We start from the raw sequence: 20338 nt of genomic DNA on the forward strand, positions 1-20338 counted from the left end.
CACCTTTTGTTTCTAGAGTGATTCAGTATCCTGTATTTTCTGAGTATTTTGTTGAACTGTTGCTACAGTTAAGATGTACAATCAGAAGTTTAACGCAACTGTAAACTTTTAACTGAAAAAAGTCAGCTGAATTCTTGTAGCCTGTTATAAAATGTTTTCATGATCTTCCAGTGACACTACAGCAGTCTCTCCTCTCTCTCTCACACACACAGTTTTTCTGCTCTGCCGAACATAAAGCCAAAAAAGTAATCTGGTGTGTGATGCCCTGCAGCGAGCAGATCTGCACTTTAATAGAAGTGGAAGAGCCATAGTTGCAGGGTGACCAACAAAGCAGGACTCCTGATGAAAGGGGTAGTGTCAGACCTGCTAAGAAATCACTTCGGTCCACTTGATTGTATTTTTTTTTTTTTTTTTTACAGCTCTGCTGTCACTTTGCTTAGCAGACATCTTCATCTAAAGGAACATGGTTAAATACCTCACTTTGGGACCTACAGTAAAATGCCTTTGGGACTTGAGCCAACCAGTAAAACAAACATTGATGTTTTGGAAGTATTATCTGCTTCATATAAGCCTGCAATGTTATCTGCTTCATATAAGCCTGCAATGTGTCCCTTACCACCATCACGAGTCCTCTGTACCCACAGCACAGTAATTGACCACGGGGGTTTGCTCTTACCAAAGATGTCTTTGTTCTTCATCCTTTTATTTTACTGTAAATTTCAAAAAGGTGAAGTGCTACACGGTTCTCTCTCTCCCCCACACCGTTTCACAGTGTTTTACCCAGCTTTAGTAAGGTATGACCACTAAGTTGCTTTTAATGGAAGTCGCCGAAGTATTTAACCAGTTAACCAGTGTCCCGTTTGCTTTCACTCTAGATGATTAAGAAGAAAGGATTTCACTGATTGGGTAAGGACTCAGTTTTAGAGGCTGTTATAAGAATAAGAATGCCCTGCACAGAAAGACACCAGCAGACCAATAAGACACCTCGAGGTTACGTTGCCATAGAGAAGCACATTGAGGCCGGATCCCTCAGAGAGGACTGTGACTTGTTCTTTCTGGGCAGATTGAGGAGGAGATGAATGACATAGACTAAAGATTGTAAATGCATTAGAGCCTGATCAGGAAATTCGACTCACTGAGGCCGACGGGTTGCATTGCAGCTTTTGGGAAAGTGTTCCGGAAATATTTCTGGATGCGAATTCACAGGTGTTACGTTACCCCGCCTAGGGCTGCAATGGGTCATAGTCAGAAAAGGTCTTTGTGATGAGCATGTGAAATGTCCTTAGGGTGATGGGGTCTTCAAGGAAGAACGCTCAGGACTCTACGAAAGGCATATTCAAAAAAAGAATTTTAATATGAATAAAAAATTACAGGACACGAAGCTTTGTTTTCACCTTAACCTCAGGTGACCCCAAAAAGGTGTTTGATTATATTTATATGACTTCTATGATGGTAATTATTTAAAAAAACAATGTCCTCTGTAAGGTGCTTCGGGACTCAGAATTGCAACTGATAAAGTTTGGTAGACACGCGTAAAGTGATGCCTCTAGATGGGAAAAGAACGAACGACTCGGCCTCAGAAGGATAGCGCTTCCGCCCAGCGAAGAAATTCAAGGGGGGGAAGAAATGCGTGCATGACGTTCCCCATCTTAATCCCAAACACCATTAAATAAACGCTCGTAGAACTGGCTGTGATAAACAACGTGTTTTATTTGACGTATTAAAAATACAGTATATTATGTATCGCAGACATCTCGGATACAAACCTTTGTGTTGTGATTGTATATCAATCTGGACCCCCCCTTTGCAGAGAAGGTTTGATTAAAATCCAGTATTTGTGCTTTTCCCCATAAACCACATACCCATGAGTGGGCAATTTCTACCAGACCACATTACTTCACATTTATCTTTAAGTATTTACAAAGCTTGTTAAAAAACATAGAACTTTACAAAATTGCATAAAAAACATCAAACCAAGATTTCATTAAAGAACCGGAGAACATCCTTCATTCATCGCATTCTTCTCGCACAAGTGCTCATTTTGGTAAACATGATAGGTACTCTGTGCGCGAGTCAAATCAAGAACAGAAAAAAAAAAGGAGGAAGGAAAAAAAAAAAAAAAGCAGACTTTACGTCTTACCCAAGTTTCTAAGCTCTCTTGCTAAATCTCAGGGATTCGTCTCAATCCGCAGCAAGGTGGAATACATAGTCAGAGGATGTAAACAGAAAGTACGCCAGGGGACAGGCGAGTGAGACCGAGCGCCTCGCAGCCATCAGGTGAGCACTGCTGCGGTGGTCCCCTCTCACCTCACGTGTCACGTCACCAAGCCAGTTGTACAAATTGTTCTTATTCGTCAAACAGAGCAAAAATGAATGAAAAAAAGGAATCTACGTTAAACATTTACTACAAACAGCATTTTTAATTTGCACAATAAAATCATAACATTGAATGGTACTGAAATAATAAGAGAAGTACAGCAAAGATACATCAGAAGAGCCACGTCGTCATTTCTCTGTAAGCTAATTGTGCTTTTTTTTTTTTTTTTTTAAAATGAGTCGTTTCCTACAGTAGTACGTCGACGTTAAACGTTCTACGTCAAGAACGCGTTGAGAAGTGACTTCTCCATTCCATAATTACTGTCCAGCGCAGTGACCATTAAGAGCAAGAAACCTGCGGTTAAACGCCGTTTCGACGAGCTCCGGCATATGGTCTCCTCCCTCACTCGGGACCGTGTCACGGCAATCACTCATGAGATGAGCAGAAGGATCGCGCCGCGCGCACGGCCGCTCGGATGCACGCCGGGTCGCGGTGACACGGCACAGAGTAGTTCGCGGTCGGGTCGGCTCGGCGCGTTCGCTCGGACGAACGTCAAAGGTCCGGAGAACAAGCTACCGCGGCCTACCGAACAGTATTCTCCGTTTCACCGTAGAACAGGTTCCACTGTACTTCTAAGTACAAAGACAACATGTGGATAAATTCCTCACCTTTACAGTAATAAAATGGACTGAGTAAAATATGCACGTGGTACGATTCAGTTTAACATTTTATTGCTTCTACTAACAGCAGTTACTCCAACTACTATGACTAGTGCACTTTGTTACAGATCTGGTTATTCGGTATTTCGGATAACGAAAACGACCCCACGCCCTTCACTGAGAGATCAGCCCGACGGGCTTGTCGACAGCTTCCCGAAAGAACGCTCGGTCCCGTCTTCAGCACCGGAACCGACCGCAAGTCAGGATGCGTAACGCCTCTGTCGAAAACGGCTCCTCGAGATACACGCATCTCGATTTACGGCGAGCCTATGGTGAAAACGCGTCGTTTTAAAGCCTTCTAATATTTAAGGATGTGAAACCATAAGGAACACAACTGTTGCTACACTCTTCATCGCCTCTAGGGAAGAAACGTCATTCCGGTGTCTTGGATGGCACGATGAGGGAAGGAAGCCGACACCTCCGCACACCGACCGATCAGCCGTCAGACGCACACGGAAGAAGGGCGTCGAGCTCAAGGCTTCCGGAGTGCACTTTGACAGGTCCATCGGTGGCGAGATTTGAACTCTTAACACCATCGAGACGCCGACTGACTTAATTAGATAGAGGCGTGTCCTTCATGAGCAGGGAAACGATGACAGGACATCACACACGGCGTACTTCATTCGTCCGGCTGTATGAACATTTCTCAGTTCCGCAGCTCGTCTTTCAGCCAACGCTCAAATCTATGTACAGTATGTGCACGCAAATGAGGCATATTGTATTTTTGAGGGATTTATGATGACTGCTTTTGTCTCAGTAGGAGTTAGTGTACTCAAAATAAGTATTTGGTAGTAATAATCTATATAATGTAAGTGCAAAACTATACTCTGTTCATACTTTGCGATATTAAACTGATGAGAATCTAGCAGCAGTGTTGCAGTGCAAGCACAATCTTTTAATTTGTATTTTTTCTTCATGGAATGGTTAAATAAATACTCTGATATGTATTTTATATCTAAGATTATGTACATGATGTAGGCTTTTACTAGTGGTGTATTACAAAACAATATAAATAATACAGCAATCATTTATTCTGGTATTTCCCATCAACGCTGTCAACCGCCCTGCGTTGAAGAGAATCAACTGTCGAAGAACTGCATGAGCAAGGTGTCTGCCTTCCTCATCTGTCAGTGCTGACGCAGATGTCCACTCGAAGGTGATGTGTGAGTCTAACTTGCATTTCCAGTGTAGAGAGATTGCACACAGGTCCATCCATCTGAACTGTGTTTCGTTTACAGGCACTTACTGTTATTGTAACAAAAATAAAAAAGGACATTCGTTAAAATCAATAAGAAATACTAATCTTGATAAAACATCCGTTTTGTCAAACGCACACGTGGCTCCAAGGCGGTGCACCTCGTAGCCAACGTTTATTACGTCTAGCAACGTCGATTAAATGCGCAACCCCGAAGATGACGATGTCACGAGGGACCCTAAATGTTCAAGTCTCTACACTTGCCAGTCTCTAACAACAAGAGCAGGTCCTTCAATATTAAGGGCACCAGACCAGCAATGTTGACAGGACCCCCACAAGTGGTGGCCAGTGTCCCTGCTGGGCTCCAGACATGAGCTGTACAGACAGCATTACCGCTCCAGAGGGTGCTGCTGGGTGTCCCTCAAAAGCTCGATTCCGGCACCATCCTTTTCCGGCCCAGTGAGTTGGTGCTGTAGCGTGTCCTCTGCAGGGTGCCAAAAGTGGCATTTCTGTCCGAGGTCAGGCTCCGCTGAGGTGCAGCCCCAGACAGGCCGCTCTTGTGCAGGGAGGCAGACCGGCGAAGCGAGGGCTCTGCCTTGTTCTGGATGTTGGAGGAGCTCTGGGAGCGCTTGATGTCGGTGTTTCCAATGCGGCTCACTTTACCGTTGGCCATCTCGTCGCCATGCCGGCTGCTGCCTCTAGGGGCACCGTTTGCCTTGCTGTCAACGGGCCCGCTCAGGGCGCCGTTGGACAGGGAGAGCCGGGACGAGCTCCCGTGGGATGGCTCGCTTTCCCGGACTTTCTTCTGGCTGTCCTTCTTTGTGAAACTGGACTTCAGAAAGGCGAGGATGCCATCGTGGCTGGACAAATCACTTCCTTTCTTTCCCTTGCTCTCCTCGGACTGCCCTCCTGGCGCACCACCCTGAACGCTCTTGACCCTCTTCATGGTGGCTTCCCACCCTAGTCCCGTGCCCGGACCGGGTGGAATCCCTGTGCCTGAGCTCTTCCGGGACTGGGGTTCAGGTGTGCTGCCCTGTTCTTGCTTGCTCTTCCTGGAGCTCCTCCTCGTTAAAGTGCCATCATCCCTCTGCCTGCTGGAACGCCGCTGACCCTCTGCACGGCTCTGGCCTTGTGGCACCCTCAGGGAGTCCTGGCTTTCCCAGCTGGGCCGGCCCAGGCAGTTCAGACTGGAGCCACTTGGGGAACTCACCCGCTGCTGCTGCCCACGCACCTCAGTTGCGTTCTTCTCCGACGGTCCGGCCATCAGAGAAACAATGGAGTCCTTGGTACAACGCGGACGCCGACCGGACTCCAGGTACTCCACCAGCTCCCCAGTGGTCTGCTTCTGTCGATCCCTGGAGCCGAAGGACCACCTCAATGGCAGTACCTTGCTCAGGTTCTCCTTGGTCTTGGTAGGGGTTCGCATACTCACGCTGCGGCCCGGAACTCCCCGGACAAAGGGCCTGGTTTCAAACCCACCTGCGTCAGCGTACGAAAGAACGAGATACTGCATTAACACAAAGTTTGCCCTTGTCTGTGGATGTGACAGTATAGCGGTGGGGATTCGCTCACCTCTCTCCTCCTTGGAAAGTTCATCGAAGACGGGGGGCTCTGGGGAGTCAGGCAAAGAGGGGCAGGTAGAAGACACCCTCGAGACCAGGCTGCCCCGCTTGCTGTCCCCAGTCAGACGGATGAGCCAGTGATCAGACATGGAAGAGCTGGTGGAGCCTGCGGGTGGATCGGACATTGAATCGGCAACCTGTCAGAAACGCAACCGCACTGGGGTGTCCGAGACCATGCACCATGCTACTCACCCCTGACGGAGCTGCTGGCCGACCAAGGTGGGATGGCATTCCGTCTCTGGTAAAAGAGGATGTAGGCACCACGCGTGCAGACCTCATCCTCAGGCACCATGTCGACAGCGCTGTCATCATAGCTGTACCACTGGCCATCCACCGAGTTCCGGCAATATGCTAAACACACAATGAACAAAACTCACTTTGTTTCCATATGAAGATACTTAACACCCTGATAATAAGTTACTCTGTGGTGGTATTTACTCTTAACTGAAATCTTAGGATTAAGAATTTGCTCCTATAAGCGGAGAGCTGACCTAACATGGACTTTCAGATGGACATTAAGTACTGCCACATTCCTTATGCTAAACAGGGAACGTGGTCTTTGAGGACTGGAATTGAACAGCCCTGGTTTGGTGTACTCAACATCGCACAATGCTTACAACCCCAGTTAACCATATTCCCCAGTGCATTCCCCGAACCTTACCCGTGTAGTGGCCACCATGCATGCCCCCGTGATGGTTGCACACGGCATAAAGGTCATACAGGAAGTCCAGGGGTGCGCCGGTGGCTGGTGGCCAAGGCCCCAGGTTGCGCATGCTCTGGCTTCTCTTCACCATGTGGGGGGCCATGTCCAGGTTAGCCAGCGGGAAGCGTACCAGCGTGGACAGCTTGTGGCGGCGCTCGCCTGATTGCCGGAAGCGCTTCAGATGCAAGATGAGGATGTCGGGCAGCGTCCAGAGGCTCATCTTCACTGTGCCCTGCTGAAGCTGCTGGCAGTGTGGGCACTTCCAGGCGTCATCGGGGGCAAGCTGCCAGCCGCATGGGGGTGTTGGGACACACACACACACACACACGTTTTAAATGCACAAGCATGGGTAAAAACACTTTTTTCTATTTAATTCAGTAATCCAAGGGTTAGTGGGTAGCACAATGAATGGACCCGGTGGTTGTACCTTTGACAAAAGTGTTTAACATTAACAGCAATGCAACTAGCTGCACAAATAAATCAGTCTCTTGGGATAAAATCACCTAGGAAAAAGGGAAAAAAGTAATACTAATGAAACGGCAAGGCTGGCAGACATTTATAACAGAGACACCCCGGGTCATGCAGCAGGAAACAAAGTGAAGCCATCCAGACGTGTGGCTCAAGGCTACAGCAGCGCTCGATCTGTAGCTCACGGGTCACCAGTTCAGCTCCCTACTAGAGCACAATGCCCTGTCTCTCCACCCACTTTTACCACACCTCCCTGATCACACTAGACCACCTCATGCATATTCATGACCTCTCTCCAACTGCATCAAATCCCTGATTGAAACCCCACTGAGAATTAGACATTCACTGAAGCAACTTCTAGAGCATTTTTCCAGCAGCAATTAAGCCAGCAACAGGATGTTTGAGCATCAGATGCAAATTATGCCCGGACAGTTATTCAAAAGACGGGTTATGAATGGGGGAACATGAACAAAAATGTGACACGTAACAGCTCATCTGATATTGACTGGAGCACAACTTTAATAACCCCCAAGGGGAAGCAGGCTCAGAGGAAAGCACATCACAAACAGATCTAAATTATTTACAAAACAAACGATCAGAAAAGCAATCTCATACCACATTAGGGGAGATAAAAATAGAAATAAAAAAAGGACCGCGGGAAAAGAGACGAAAAAGCAGCAGCATATTAAATACGAGCTGAGAACGCAGCTGAAAACCAAGCTGCGGTCAGGTACGGTCAACAATGTTAGAAGGACCCTCTGCTCTCAGGAGACATTCAGCAGATCACTGTTAAAGGCAGACAGGTAACCAGTTATGATCCCGGATTCAATTCACCATCTTGACCAAACGCATTTAACTCTAACCGGCGCAAAGTCGGAGGGAAACCTGCTGGACTCGGCCGTACGAGGCCACAATAAAACAGCGTTGATCAAAATCTGTGAGCGGCGGCTGTTTTTAAACGAAGCACAGATGTCCTGTATCTTGCATTCACACCTGTTGTTCATAACAATAAAAGCAACACGACGCATTAAACAGTAAGTTATATTAAAACGCGGCATACAATTTTAATGTCAACTACTGTAAGAAGCTCTGAGACTTAATGGTAAATAGAGTATTTACAACGTTCCTCATCTACCACACAGAAGACCAAAATAGGCCAAACAGTCTCTCGGCTCTAACTTAATTCCCAAAAGTAGGCTGCGTCAGGCTTCGTCTTCACTCATCTGCGAGCACCGCCCAATCAGAGGCGAGCAACGCGACGGTTGCTTAATTTCCCGCGTGATCGCTAAAGCCCGGAACTGTCATCGCACCCTACCGCAAGACGCCGAAAGAGCGCAAGGCAACATCGCAGGGACTTGGGTTACAGCACAGCGCCGCAGACGAGACGCGCGTCTATGTGAATGCAGCCGGGCCCTGAGGGACCTTCATCAGACTCAGACGCATTCCTCGTCTCCTAGACCTAGACTGCCAGAGTGGGGTGGGTCTTCTTGTTCTCCTCAGAGGCGCTGTACCTGCCGTCCATGGCAATGGTCTACAGCATCCTCAGCCTGCTGCCTCTTCCTGGCCTTCTGACCGCTCATCTTTAGCATCACCCCTCATGCCACCTATCCTGTAGGCAGTGATTTACTGCTCGTTGTCCTGTTTAGATGATTTGATTAGCTATGGGCATCACTTTCCCTTCTCCTAGAGCACACAGACCATAACGCTGGGATTATAATGAATATTGTGCAGTGGTCCATTTTAAAGTTTATTGCATGCTCTTCTAGTGTTAGTACAAATAATCCTGAAGAGTTTAATCAAAAACAGAAGGAATTCAGGTGCTGCGTCCTGGCATGAACAGAGGAAGAAAAGCTGCCCAAATCCGTGAAAGCGTGAGGTCAAAGTGGGACTATAGGCGGTAGAAGTGTTAAACGGAGAACGTTACTAGTTCAAATCTCGGCACGGAAACCGCTCCTCCAAGGTACCAAAAAGTTCAGATAAATTGCCACTAATGTGGATTATTTCATAGAAAGAAGAGGACGGACAGTGAAATAGTATGAAGATGAGGACAGACTGGGGAAAAGGAGGGGGTCACCTGTTCCTCTTTGGTGTAGAGCTGGAAGCACTCGTCCAGCGTGCAGCTGTGCTGCTGGAGATGCTGCTGCTGCTGAGCACGGACGCTCTCCGAGTCCTTCACCACCTCCTCCTGGATATTCCCGAATAGGCTGGGAGACACACACACACATGCACGCACGCGTATAGTCACGCACAAAGCAGAACTTCAAGGAGATCCTAAACAATCACCAGTACCACAATTAAAAAAAAAAAAAAAAAAAAAAAAAAAGAGTCCATGTAATGTACATGGTCAACATCGCTTGACCGCACAGGAAACTAAATGTAAACCCAGGACATACGGAGGTACGAGTGTTTCTGAGTATCAGCGCGCGTGGTTGCGTGAATGCGTGCGACACACTCACCACTCTTTGATCCTGGGCTCCCACTCAACAAGGAGTTTCACGTGGGGCGGTCCTCCCGGGTTGCAGAACTTCAGGGCTCTGCGGTCACAAATGGGCGAACGCATCAAACCGAGCAGAGGGCGTCTCGGACACGTGCTTCGATAACCGCCGGCAAAAGACGAACTCGTTCGGTTGCTTGTTCTACAGCGGTGCCGCATCGCTAGTACCGTTCCGTTTCACAAACTTGTTTCATTACGAAAAATAAGCCTCATCAGGACACCACCAACCGTTCGTGACCGTCTCCAAAAGAGGGCGAGAGACTTTCTCGACACAAAGGAGTCGTCCAGGGGCTCATGCGCCCCAGTTCTTTCTACTGTACGTATGCTGCGCACCTCCTGCATACGGCCCAAAATCAAGGCTCGACACCGCAGTGCCGTGCGGAGACCCCTCTAACGATGACCGCAGGGTGTTGTCAGCTTTCCATAAAAGACCGCTTGCTTAAAATGGAGCACAATACGTATGTAATGAAAACACTAATTTCCATCGACCAAACTTAAGTGACAGCAACACACATAAATTATATTTACTGGATGTATTCAGTACTGTCTCCCTACATTGATTATATCACTGAGTGTTGAGGGAGCCCTGAGCTCTGCTGTGCAGTGACCCCATATTGAGTGTAAAACAATGCTCTGCATTCCTTAGAGATGCCTGGTACTTTCCCATGGTCCCTTGGGAAACAGGGCGCCGAAGACCGCCAAGACAGACGCGTCACTCCACAGCCGTAAAGTCCCCGCGTCTCACAATGCGACGTGACCGTTTCTCCCCCTCCCAAAATTTTGCCGAGCTGGATAACGGCTTCCTGCTTTCCGCCCGCCCCGGACGCCTCCCCTGCTCGCTCCGGACCCGTGGCCTTCGCTAGGCTGAAAGCCGCTCACGTGAAGCGACAGCACAGAGTGCCTGGTTTTCCACTCAACGCAGACAGAAGAAATGAGTAGAAATAAGCACAGTTAAAGACATACAGACACAGGTGCCATCCCTGGTGACATCATACGGCATTAAAGCAAACTGTGTCCAGCAGCAGCTTTCTGGGTAAAAACGGAACGCCAGCGTCACGAATGGACAGTCGGCACCGATTTAGGTTCCAGAGGGGGCAACAACTTCCAGCAGGCGTGTAATCGTCTCGCTAACGGGGGAGCGTCACCCGATCGGTCGAGCTACTCAGAGCCCGGGTGGCTGGAGGGCTGCGGCTCCGAATTCTCTCCGAGTTGCTCCCGGTCCACGTAAGCTGGACAGGCGGGGAAATGAGGGAGCAGTAACAGGGAAAAAGAACACATTTTCATGCTTTGGAGTCAAAAGTACACAATTGTCTTTACTGGATGTACAAACTCTTAATGGGAATCGAACAACAAGTATGAGTTACTGGAGAAATCCGTCAATACTGTAACCTACGTTCCGGACCAGTAACAGAACCAACACAAAGCATCCCTCGTCCTGGCATGTCTGCACACTTCACTTACAGTATAACAGTAGTTACTGAAGAACAACAGGATATATGCGTTAAAATAAAAGCAATTACGTTATAGTGCCGAAGCATGAAGCTTTTGTGTTCTTTGGTCAGTAAAGGAAAGGGGAAATGCAAATGCATCTCTTTATAAACTGAAACTGTTTACAAACTATTATGAACTTCGCTATATTACAGATTAACTGCGTTCACTCTGTTATTGAGGCACGATTCCTGTCGGTGGCACAGAAGAGGAGGACGTCTACAGTACTCATTAAAGTACCCATTCTGTCCAGAAGGTGTCATATTTTTAAATAATAATAATATTGTAACGACCCGCGTTAGAGAGAGTTTGGGCGGGAAACGGGTCTATCGTAAATAGTTGGATTCTGGGAAAATTGTGAATAGTGTTCAACCACTGGGGACAATTCTGGGGAATATAATGGGGTGGCTGTGTTTGGCAGCGTGCAGAGAGAAACCCTGTAGTGCTAAGCCATGGTCTTTGAGGAAAAAGGGGTCTTTGGACCGAGAGCATTACTTCCCTGTATGGTGGTGTTCTAATAAAATGTCCATTATGAACGTTGGCTGGGCATCCTTCTTCGCCCCATCCGAACCCAGAGCGCCACAATATTCTGAAGGCTCCAACAACTATCCGGCAATAACTTGGGAATTTATACAAAGGCAAAAGGCGAGAGGACGCGCCGCAGCCACGTAAAGAGAGTAAAGCGATGCGTTTTTCATTATGCAAAAATTTAATCCAAAGCAAAGCATTTTCTAACTCGAGAATGGCAGCACATCGTATCGGCGGCCCCTTCTGTAACACTACTAGTCAACTTAGAGCAATTCATTATTCTCTCCAGCGCATCGATCGTCTCCATAAAAACCTCAGTTTCCGCATTTAATCTGATTATACTCCCGTTTTAATGCGTTTCTCAGCCCGATTCCGTGATGTTGTATGGTGGGATGGGTCCTGTACAGTTTGCCTGCCTAAGAGATCAATAGATGCAGTGGATAAGAGTTTCCCCACCCTAACCCTCCGCTGATCTTATCCGAAAGAAGCGCAATCCAGGAGGAAAAGAAAATCAATGCCTCCTTGATCATATGAGTGACACGCCGAAATAAATCTTGTGTGTACGGCTCCTGGATCTAACGCCGCATCGGGGCTAAAACGGCTTACAGGTTTACACCGGTGGGTGTACCAAATGAATGTCTCTTTATCCAAATCATTCATTTCTCTTGAACCTGACAGACTGACACATTAGCGCTCAGAATGAATGTCTGTGCTAGAGGAAGCTATTTTCGTTTTCGCTGAAATGATATTCTTTTATAGGCAACTGGAATCTCCACAAATCAAGTCGGAATTTCAGTAAGGACTTATTACATGCAGTACTTTAAAAGAGCAGCATACTCCATGAAGGGTAACAAAAGAAGAGTTTTTGCTTCAAACAGCAGGCTCAATGCATCTCCACTGGAAATTACCATACTGCACCTTTTTAATAGTTTTCATCGATAATTACAGAACTGACACTATTTTCCAGGTTAACTGACTCTCACAATTGTTTCTCAGCTGCACTCAGCCACATATTTAGCGCGGCCTCAGTACGGAGCTGTCCGATCTTTCCCGTCAACAAATATTGTAACATCTATGAAAATGCGCAATTCTGCGGCATCTAGAACTATACGCTGTATGTAATTTCTTCTGATAATAGTCGAGTCTGGTCTTCATCCAGTAAGTTTATTCAGATTCCGGCAGAGCTGCCAAAGATGATGGCAGTTTTTTTTTTGGCCGCAGCTACTGCTGCAGTTCGAGTCCTGGAATGGTGACCAAAAGGTTGCAGGGTCAACGTGGCAGAAAATAATCTGCTTAGTCTCAGTGAAACAGCAAGTTAAATAAATTGTTAAAACGCACAGAAGAATGGTATGGAACCTGCAGCTGGCAGAAGGATATCACGATATCATAACGACGCAACCTGGAATGGAAGGGAATAACCTAACACGGTCGACAGAGTGAAACATCACAAACGTGTTTAAGTGGGTGGAATTCTCCCCACCGCCTCCGCAACGTTTCACGTAGAACAAGGTAAACGTTAAGGCGTGGATGTGGAGGTAGGTAGGTAATCTAATTCGATACATAAGATGTGGATTTAAAGCGTGGCGGTGTTTTCTGCCGGGAAAAATGGCAAAAACAGATCAATTCTGACAAGCGGCCCATTTCGCTTGTCTGCGATTGTTTCGGTGAGGATTTAAAGCCGCGCTGCACAAACTCCGAAACGTAAGGGGAATCAACTGTACTTTATCAATTGCGTGCTTGCTGGCCATTTCTGAACATCGGGACGTGGATCGGAAAGGAATAGGGAAAAAAACTAGACATAGCTGGTTTTTTTTTTTTTTTTTTTAAGTCATGAATTCTCCTAGTGACGACGAGGGTCTAAAATGACTTGCGTGTCTCTCCCGATCACCAACAGAAAGTGCCGAGCTACCGTAGGTCAACATCTACTCTTCCTTACGTCCATCCCCTTGAAGGTACAGTGAGACACGGAGCGGGAGAGAAGCTCTCTGCTGGCCATCCAGCGCCGAGAGGCGTCGTGCCTCATCTGGGATCCAGTTCTTCCCGGTGCCCTTTCGGCCTCAGCCCCCGACCCAGCGGAACGCATCAAGTGCGAGCGGAGGTCGGAAGAGTGCGTGTTTGGGTGGGGTTATCATTCTCCACCGAGTGCCCGAGGACTCGGTGAAAATCGTTGAGGGTGAGAAGTACTCTTTCTCACACGCTTCCCAGCAGACAGGGCAGCATGTCTGTTAGGAGAGCAGAGAGGAACACAAAGGGGTCAGTCCATGTGCTCGCGCAGCCGTACGTGCGGCATCAGAGCTCCGGAGAGAGCCAGCAGCGGCCGCACACGTAGAGACTCTTCACGTCTTCCTCGCTAGAGCGAGTCGGTACGAGGCGTGTGGGTCTGCAGGGACCCGCGGCAGCCGAGCGCATCGCATCAGAGAATCTACACATCAGCTACTCCGCTCATCCCGCATACGGTGCCTTCTCTGCAAACGCCAACTACAACTCAATCATCTTCTTCCTTTTGTTCTTTTGCTCCTTTGCCAATACTTTTAACCAAAGTGACCCAGAATTTGCACCCGGTCATACAGATGGGAACTTTACTGAAATCATTCCAGTAAACTATCTTCTACTACTTCACGACTATGCTACCGGCTTACCTACATTTGTTAAACTCTACATAAATTCCGGTCCTGTGCAAGGAAGGCCTTGTTCTTTTTCTGGATTCATTCTTCACGTCTCTTGGTTTATTTCTGCTCCTTTGTTGTCACGGCACTAAACTCTCACGGTGCGAGGTGGAATATGACTTGCTTCACTGAACCGTGCCCAACCCTAAACTGGCGCCTTCATCTAATTACTATTTAATTCAAAATGGTGTTCAAACAGCACTTTGTGATGTAGTGTTTCATGTAAACGTTCAAAAGATGTAAGAACAATAACGCGCAATTGATGTTTACATGACTTAGAAGCCACAAAGTGTTAACAGGAATACCATTAACAGTAAAGGATTTTGCCATCACCTCAGTGGAAGTGGCACAAAGCCATTTTGACAACGATTGATACCATTTCTTTTTGTAAACAACAACAACACACCAATATGACTCTCAGTAGACAGAGTTCCATAAACTAATCCACAGGACAAACCCGGACAGAATTTCAGAGATACACTCAGCCTCCCACCGAAGATGATGCCCCCGGGTTTTATGGCAGCGAAGCCCGATAAGGCAACGATTCGAAGGTCACAGCTGACATCCCACAAACCCTTTTTCCAACGACATGTACTGACATCGATGGGACGGACAGGATGCCCTAAGCACAGCTGACCATTGTCAAAGCACATGCTGCAGCCATACTGTGTAACTCATGGGGGGAAAAAAGACATTTTCAGCTTCACCAAGAGCTGCATGGTCACCCCTATAGCTGCAGGTATAGCTTTTATATTGAATTTAATCATTAAAGTAGAGTTCTTAATGAGTACACAAAAAAGCTTGATGCATTTTAAAGAAACACACTGCGCTTCTTATCCTACAGGACTCCCCCACATTCTAAACATACATCTTAAGAGAATGAGGCACGGTACCAAGGGGAGGCATTTTTCTCACGGGGCTCGGTTCTCGTTTCTGCCGAGGTCCCAGACAGGCGGTCCGACAGACCCACACGCTCACAGCTCCCTTCCTGCACGTCCCGGCTCGGGCCGAGGGCGAACGGTCGGAATAAAACCGGGTGCGAACAACGCGCTCTCCGCACAAGTGGAGTGCAAAGGCACGGTTATAAATACAACACTTCAGTACACATTGACGCAACAGAGACTGCGGTTGCTCCTCATCTCAGGAGGAGGAGTCTGCGGCCTCCTCTTCACAGCAGAGGACATTTAAGCTCTCGAAGCTCCGCAGTGCTTTGTTGGTTTTGTAGGGGCAATTACCACATCGTTCAAAGGGTGCACAGCAACTACTGCTGTACGTGCCGCGTGAGAAAAAGCAGCCGGGGTCCGGAAATAGGAATGCTTCTTTACTGCCCCACTTCTTTTTTCCTTTACTTTGCACAGAATGCGCAAGAAGAAGGTGAAAGGCCATCCTTACGTGAGCTTTATTACACGTGTTGGGCTCTCTCTGCTGATGCGGTTTTCTCCAAAATCAAGTCCGCCACGTTCCAAACAACAATAAAATAAAGAGCACAGAGGTACGCTAGTTAGTGTCACACTTCCATTAATCACCTCTGGTCCCTGCTGTGCTTCCTACAGGTTCTTTACCGACAAACAGTGTCCACCACAGGGCGTGAGATGCCACCCAGTCAGATCCTCAACACCTCTGTAGGAAAGTGACCCGTTACAACGGTCAACATGTGCAATGTCCTGTGTGTTATGCCGTGGCATCTAAATGCAAGTGCCCCCCACCGGCATCCGCTGAGCTCCGCTGTAATAGGACACTTTGCCAGACATTTAAATAACATCACCATTTTAATTGAGGAGGCCAGTGGACTGCAAAGGTCATAAAGGTGGGACAGCTGGTGTAGAAGGTGCAAGTTAGCACAGTCATGGAAAGAGAACTTCAGAGCGATACGGCAGGCTGAGAGGACAGACTCCCGAGGACTTACCTGTCTACAGCAGGGTGGCAAAGCGGCCGTCCATCCTGGTGAGACAGGTAGCTGTAGGAGGCCGATCCGCCCACAACGCGGACTTTAAACAGCGCTCGCTCCGAGTTCTGCAAAAGAGACGCGGCGAAGACATGTCAGGAAAAAGTCAACCCCATCACCTCTGATCCGCCCAGCATGACATAAGGACACAGAGCTGTTCTGCGAGAAGATAGCCAGGATGTACGGTACATCAAGGGAGGGGAGAGGAAATCAATGGTAAAGCTGAAAAACTACAACTTGGGCATTCTGCTTGCTTTCTGCTGATCTACGAGTTCCCTTTTGACTTACCATAGCTGTTTGAAATGAATGCCAAACACAAATATGTCTGAAGACGTTACCCTTGGTTCCTCAGATGTTTCTAGAAGCAGCATGAAACAATACATTAGGTTGTTTGAGGCCTCGAAACAAAAGACCATTAATAACCAGAGGAATATGAAGGAGAATCATGCTCCTAATTGACTCGTATTAAATACTGCCAAGAGAGCACAGAGATGCAGCCAGGCATAAAAAGAAAAACTGGGTTGTTAATAAGACTTCATCTAGGGAAGAAAGCAAACACACTTTTTGTTGAATTTTCAGATATCCCTGTGTTTTAACTTCTCTCTCAAAGGACTTCCATCAGGCCAAAAAAAAAGCACTCAGTGCACCGAGGACTAAAAGATGGAACAACAAAGACTAAAAAAACATCTACTAAGGGTATGAGTATCAAGGCTCAATACTGGACAGAAATAATGTGAATTATTTACTGGATGGGTCACTTTCCAGTTCGAAGCTGATACTCATAAGTGACTACTTTTGACCATTGCTTTTTTTGTAGAAGAAACAAGATGGATGCACATCAATTAAAAGTTAGGCTACATTCATCAGCTGGTTTATATTTTTATTTTATAAAATACACAGAAACATTTACCACACAAAGTTTCAATGAGAGAAGACTCCAAGTTCTGACATACAAGTACTTGTCAATAACCTCCTGACTTTGTTTCTTGCTACTGGTGCTTACGGCGGGTCATTGTCTTCAAGGTTAACCATGAATGACCATATTGTGTAGTGTAAAAGTGTGGTAGAGGGGGGCCAGGTAATATGAGAATGCCAATCGTGCTTCCTTTACTTAGGAGACGTAGTTAAATTATGGCGATACCTATGTGGACAAGATACTGAGAAACTGGTTCATGCTTTTGTTTCAAGCAGGCTGGACTATTGTAATGCTTTGTTGTCAGGTACCAGACTGTATCCAGGCTACAGCTGGTACCAAAATGCTGCTGCGAGAATTGTCACTAGAACTAGGAAGTACGATCATATAACACTGGTACTTAAATCATTGCATTGGCTCACTGTTACATTTAGAGTTGATTATAAAACCTACTTTTGATCTATAAGGCAGTACATGGCACTGCTCCGACTTACCTTCGTGAGATCATCGATTCTCATATCTCAGGACGATATGTTCGTTCATTGGATGCAGGTTACCTTAAAGTACCTGTGATCAATAAGAGCTCAGGAGGAGGTCACACCTTTAGCTACAGAGCACCTAAACTGTGGAACAGTCTACCAGCTACTGTCAGAAATGCCCCGTCTCTCTCAGTTTCCAAAAGACTTGATTTACTCAAGCATTCCACCTGGAAATGTAATTCCACTTGGCTGTGTTTGTTTTTCCCACCTCTATACCAATGCAAATTCTATTTGTTTAAGTTACAAATTACTACTACTTCTTGTCGAGCACCGTCTCCCTACATAAGACCCGAGGAGGCCAGCCAGCGGTCACAGACACATCAATGCCGACTGAAGATGATGACCGACTGCCATGATGGACGTGACGTACCATGCCGAGCTGGGAATTCAAGCTACCATACAGCAACAATATCATTATTGCTTGTTAACTGGCTTAGAAGTCTTATTTAATGTAGAATGCCCAGGAGGGGTGGGCAGCCACTGGCCCTTGGACCCCCAGAGGATTTTTCCTCCCTTGATTTTCGGTTGGGAGTTTTTGTTCCTTTCCTCTGTGGCCAGTAGGCATAGTAATAGCTCTATAAAAGCATTATATTATTATAGTCAGTAGTCAACTACCTTCTTTATCTGATGTATTTGTTTTTCTTGCCTTATGCCTGTGTTAAAGCTTTGTGTGTCACAGGGTGAGAATAGTGCTCTATAAAAATAAACTGAATTGAAGAAACATGACGGATTCTTTCACAGAAGACCCGGCAATCTCCAGAAACATAGAGAGCAGAGTAATTTGGGTGGCGCTCAAATTGTTCCAAACCTACTTGGAATCCTGGGTTTGGATCGAGGACTGAACTGTAAGATTGTTTTAAATGCATACCCCAGGGTCCCAGAAACAGCGATATGGCAGACTTTGGCCGACGTACCCTGGCACTTCCTGCCCGCCAGCCAGCGAGGGGCTGGTGAATAACTGGACACAGGTCATCACACTGCAGGCCACTGATAGGGGGAATTGTCAGATGTACAACTTTCCAGGCCTCGCAGATAATGTCATTTAGGTCTGTGCTTGTTCAATGCCACCTGAAGACTGTGGCGTGAGGAAAAACTCCTTTTCTTAGAGGTAGTGTGTTGTTCTTTGACATTCATTTAAGCTCTGGGGAAGCCTATTGGGATGTCTGCAATAACCTTGGATTTTTAAATTTTTTTTTTTTTTTTGTTTTAAAGACAGGTAAATACTCTGAGAAGTCAAGATCAAAATTATTCTGTAATTTCCTAATTAAAACTTGTGTTTGCTGGTTAAAATCCATAATAATAAAAAGTACAACTTTGACCCTCAGGGAAACAAAATAGCTGAAAACAGCAGGTTATCCATTAGATTCCGCAGGGGGGAAAACAAAAATCAACGTTCTGTTTTATTATGGAAGCAGTGCTGGTCTAACAGATCTTCTGTTATGAAGCCCTGAAAAAAGGTTTCGAACCTGACAAGTCCATTCCAGTGAAATACCTGCAAGTGTTTGCTTTAGCCCGGTGTACATCTATCTGATGACTGCTGAGCAAGCGAACACACGGTACGAACGAAAGAACTTCAACATGGACTCAAAGTTCCCTTGTAATTGCTGACAAGGCATCTGGAAAGAAGAAAACCAAACCAAATCAGTTTTATGTCTGTCTGGTCACGAGGAGGTGCACGAACGTGGCTGACGTGACAAAGGTCACCGTGCCTCATACGGAAGTATAACCCGAGGTGTCTACCGTAAATATCGAAAGGCAGCCACAGAAGTTGCTGCTGTTGGCGCTCCCTAACGCGATTTCAGCGTCCAGCTCGCAGGCAGGACAGCGGACTTGCACCTCCAGTCCTACCAGCAGGCCCTCGCAGGAGACACGACTGGAAACCTACGGAACTTCTCCCGTGACAAGTGTCCCTTCATGCGGACAAACTAAGATACAGAGGTGCACTAAGGCAACGGTGCGGTGGTTTTGAAGCCTACGGTGCGGTCGGGAGATGCGCTCCCCGTCCTTAACCGTGAGGCTCGAGCGTCCCGATGCAATGGTGGGTGCTGCTGGAAATCATTAGGATTGACAGCTTAGTGAAATTAGAGCAGCGCTCACCGGGGTGCGTTAACAACGCAACAACAGCGGCATCCGCTCAGCGCCAGAGTGATGCGAGACACTTCCTTGTGCCATTTCACTAGCGGTTAGTGCTCGCTGCAAGAGTGCCAATGCGTGGGTGCGAGCGTGTATGTCTCTGCGTGCGGGGGGTGGGGGGGTAGGGACTTCTCATTGAGTGTTTACGGTCTTTTGTTACATTTTCTGCCAGTTTCACTCCTTTCCCTCCTGCTCGGTAGCTCCAGAACATCATGCTGACGCGCAGGCCTAGCGAACAACTGCAGCCAGATGCTCGGACGGTTGAAGGACTTCGGTCGAGATCCTCCCTAATCGCCCGTCTTCCAAAAATAAAACACCAGCTCTCTCCTGCTGACTCACTGAGGCTTCCGAGGCCTTTTGTCTCCGCTCCGCAAGCTGGCCGACGCAGCACGGTGCGGGAACAGCTGGGAGAATCGGGACCAACATATCTTGGCTGCGAAATGACAAGGACCTTGTCGGTTTTTTTCTAAAGCAAACAAACGAGTGCAGCCGGAGGGAGTTTTGCACGATGTCAATGTCTTGCAGCAGTGCTTTTTAACTCTCCGAGGCCCAGAAGGTTTTATTAAAGCTCTCTGCAAGCCACTCGCTCGAGAGCGACTCGGAGCTGG

The 20338-nt window shown here is 47.2% G+C and overlaps 1 protein-coding gene across 3 annotated transcripts in view; it reads right to left on the reverse strand.

Annotated features, from left to right (window-relative positions):
* Positions 1 to 1695: 1695 nt before the first annotated feature.
* Positions 1696 to 20338, reverse strand: part of usp43a (ubiquitin specific peptidase 43a) — a 90967-nt gene continuing 72324 nt past the window's right edge. For 2 of the 3 annotated variants that reach the window (XM_029246625.1, XM_029246628.1), the window contains exons 9-14: positions 16107 to 16213; positions 9481 to 9558; positions 9099 to 9228; positions 6515 to 6839; positions 6046 to 6204; positions 1696 to 5959 (exon numbers count right to left, since the gene is read on the reverse strand). In XM_029246625.1, the coding sequence (XP_029102458.1) occupies positions 4653 to 5959; positions 6046 to 6204; positions 6515 to 6839; positions 9099 to 9228; positions 9481 to 9558; positions 16107 to 16213 (2106 nt within the window). In that variant the 3' untranslated portion in view covers positions 1696 to 4652. The remainder of the gene's footprint in view (positions 5960 to 6045; positions 6205 to 6514; positions 6840 to 9098; positions 9229 to 9480; positions 9559 to 16106; positions 16214 to 20338) is intronic. The other variant, XM_029246627.1, reaches the window with a different exon arrangement.

This window comes from Scleropages formosus, chromosome 20 (assembly GCF_900964775.1).
Source record: "Scleropages formosus chromosome 20, fSclFor1.1, whole genome shotgun sequence".
Taxonomy (NCBI): Eukaryota; Metazoa; Chordata; class Actinopteri; order Osteoglossiformes; family Osteoglossidae; genus Scleropages; species Scleropages formosus.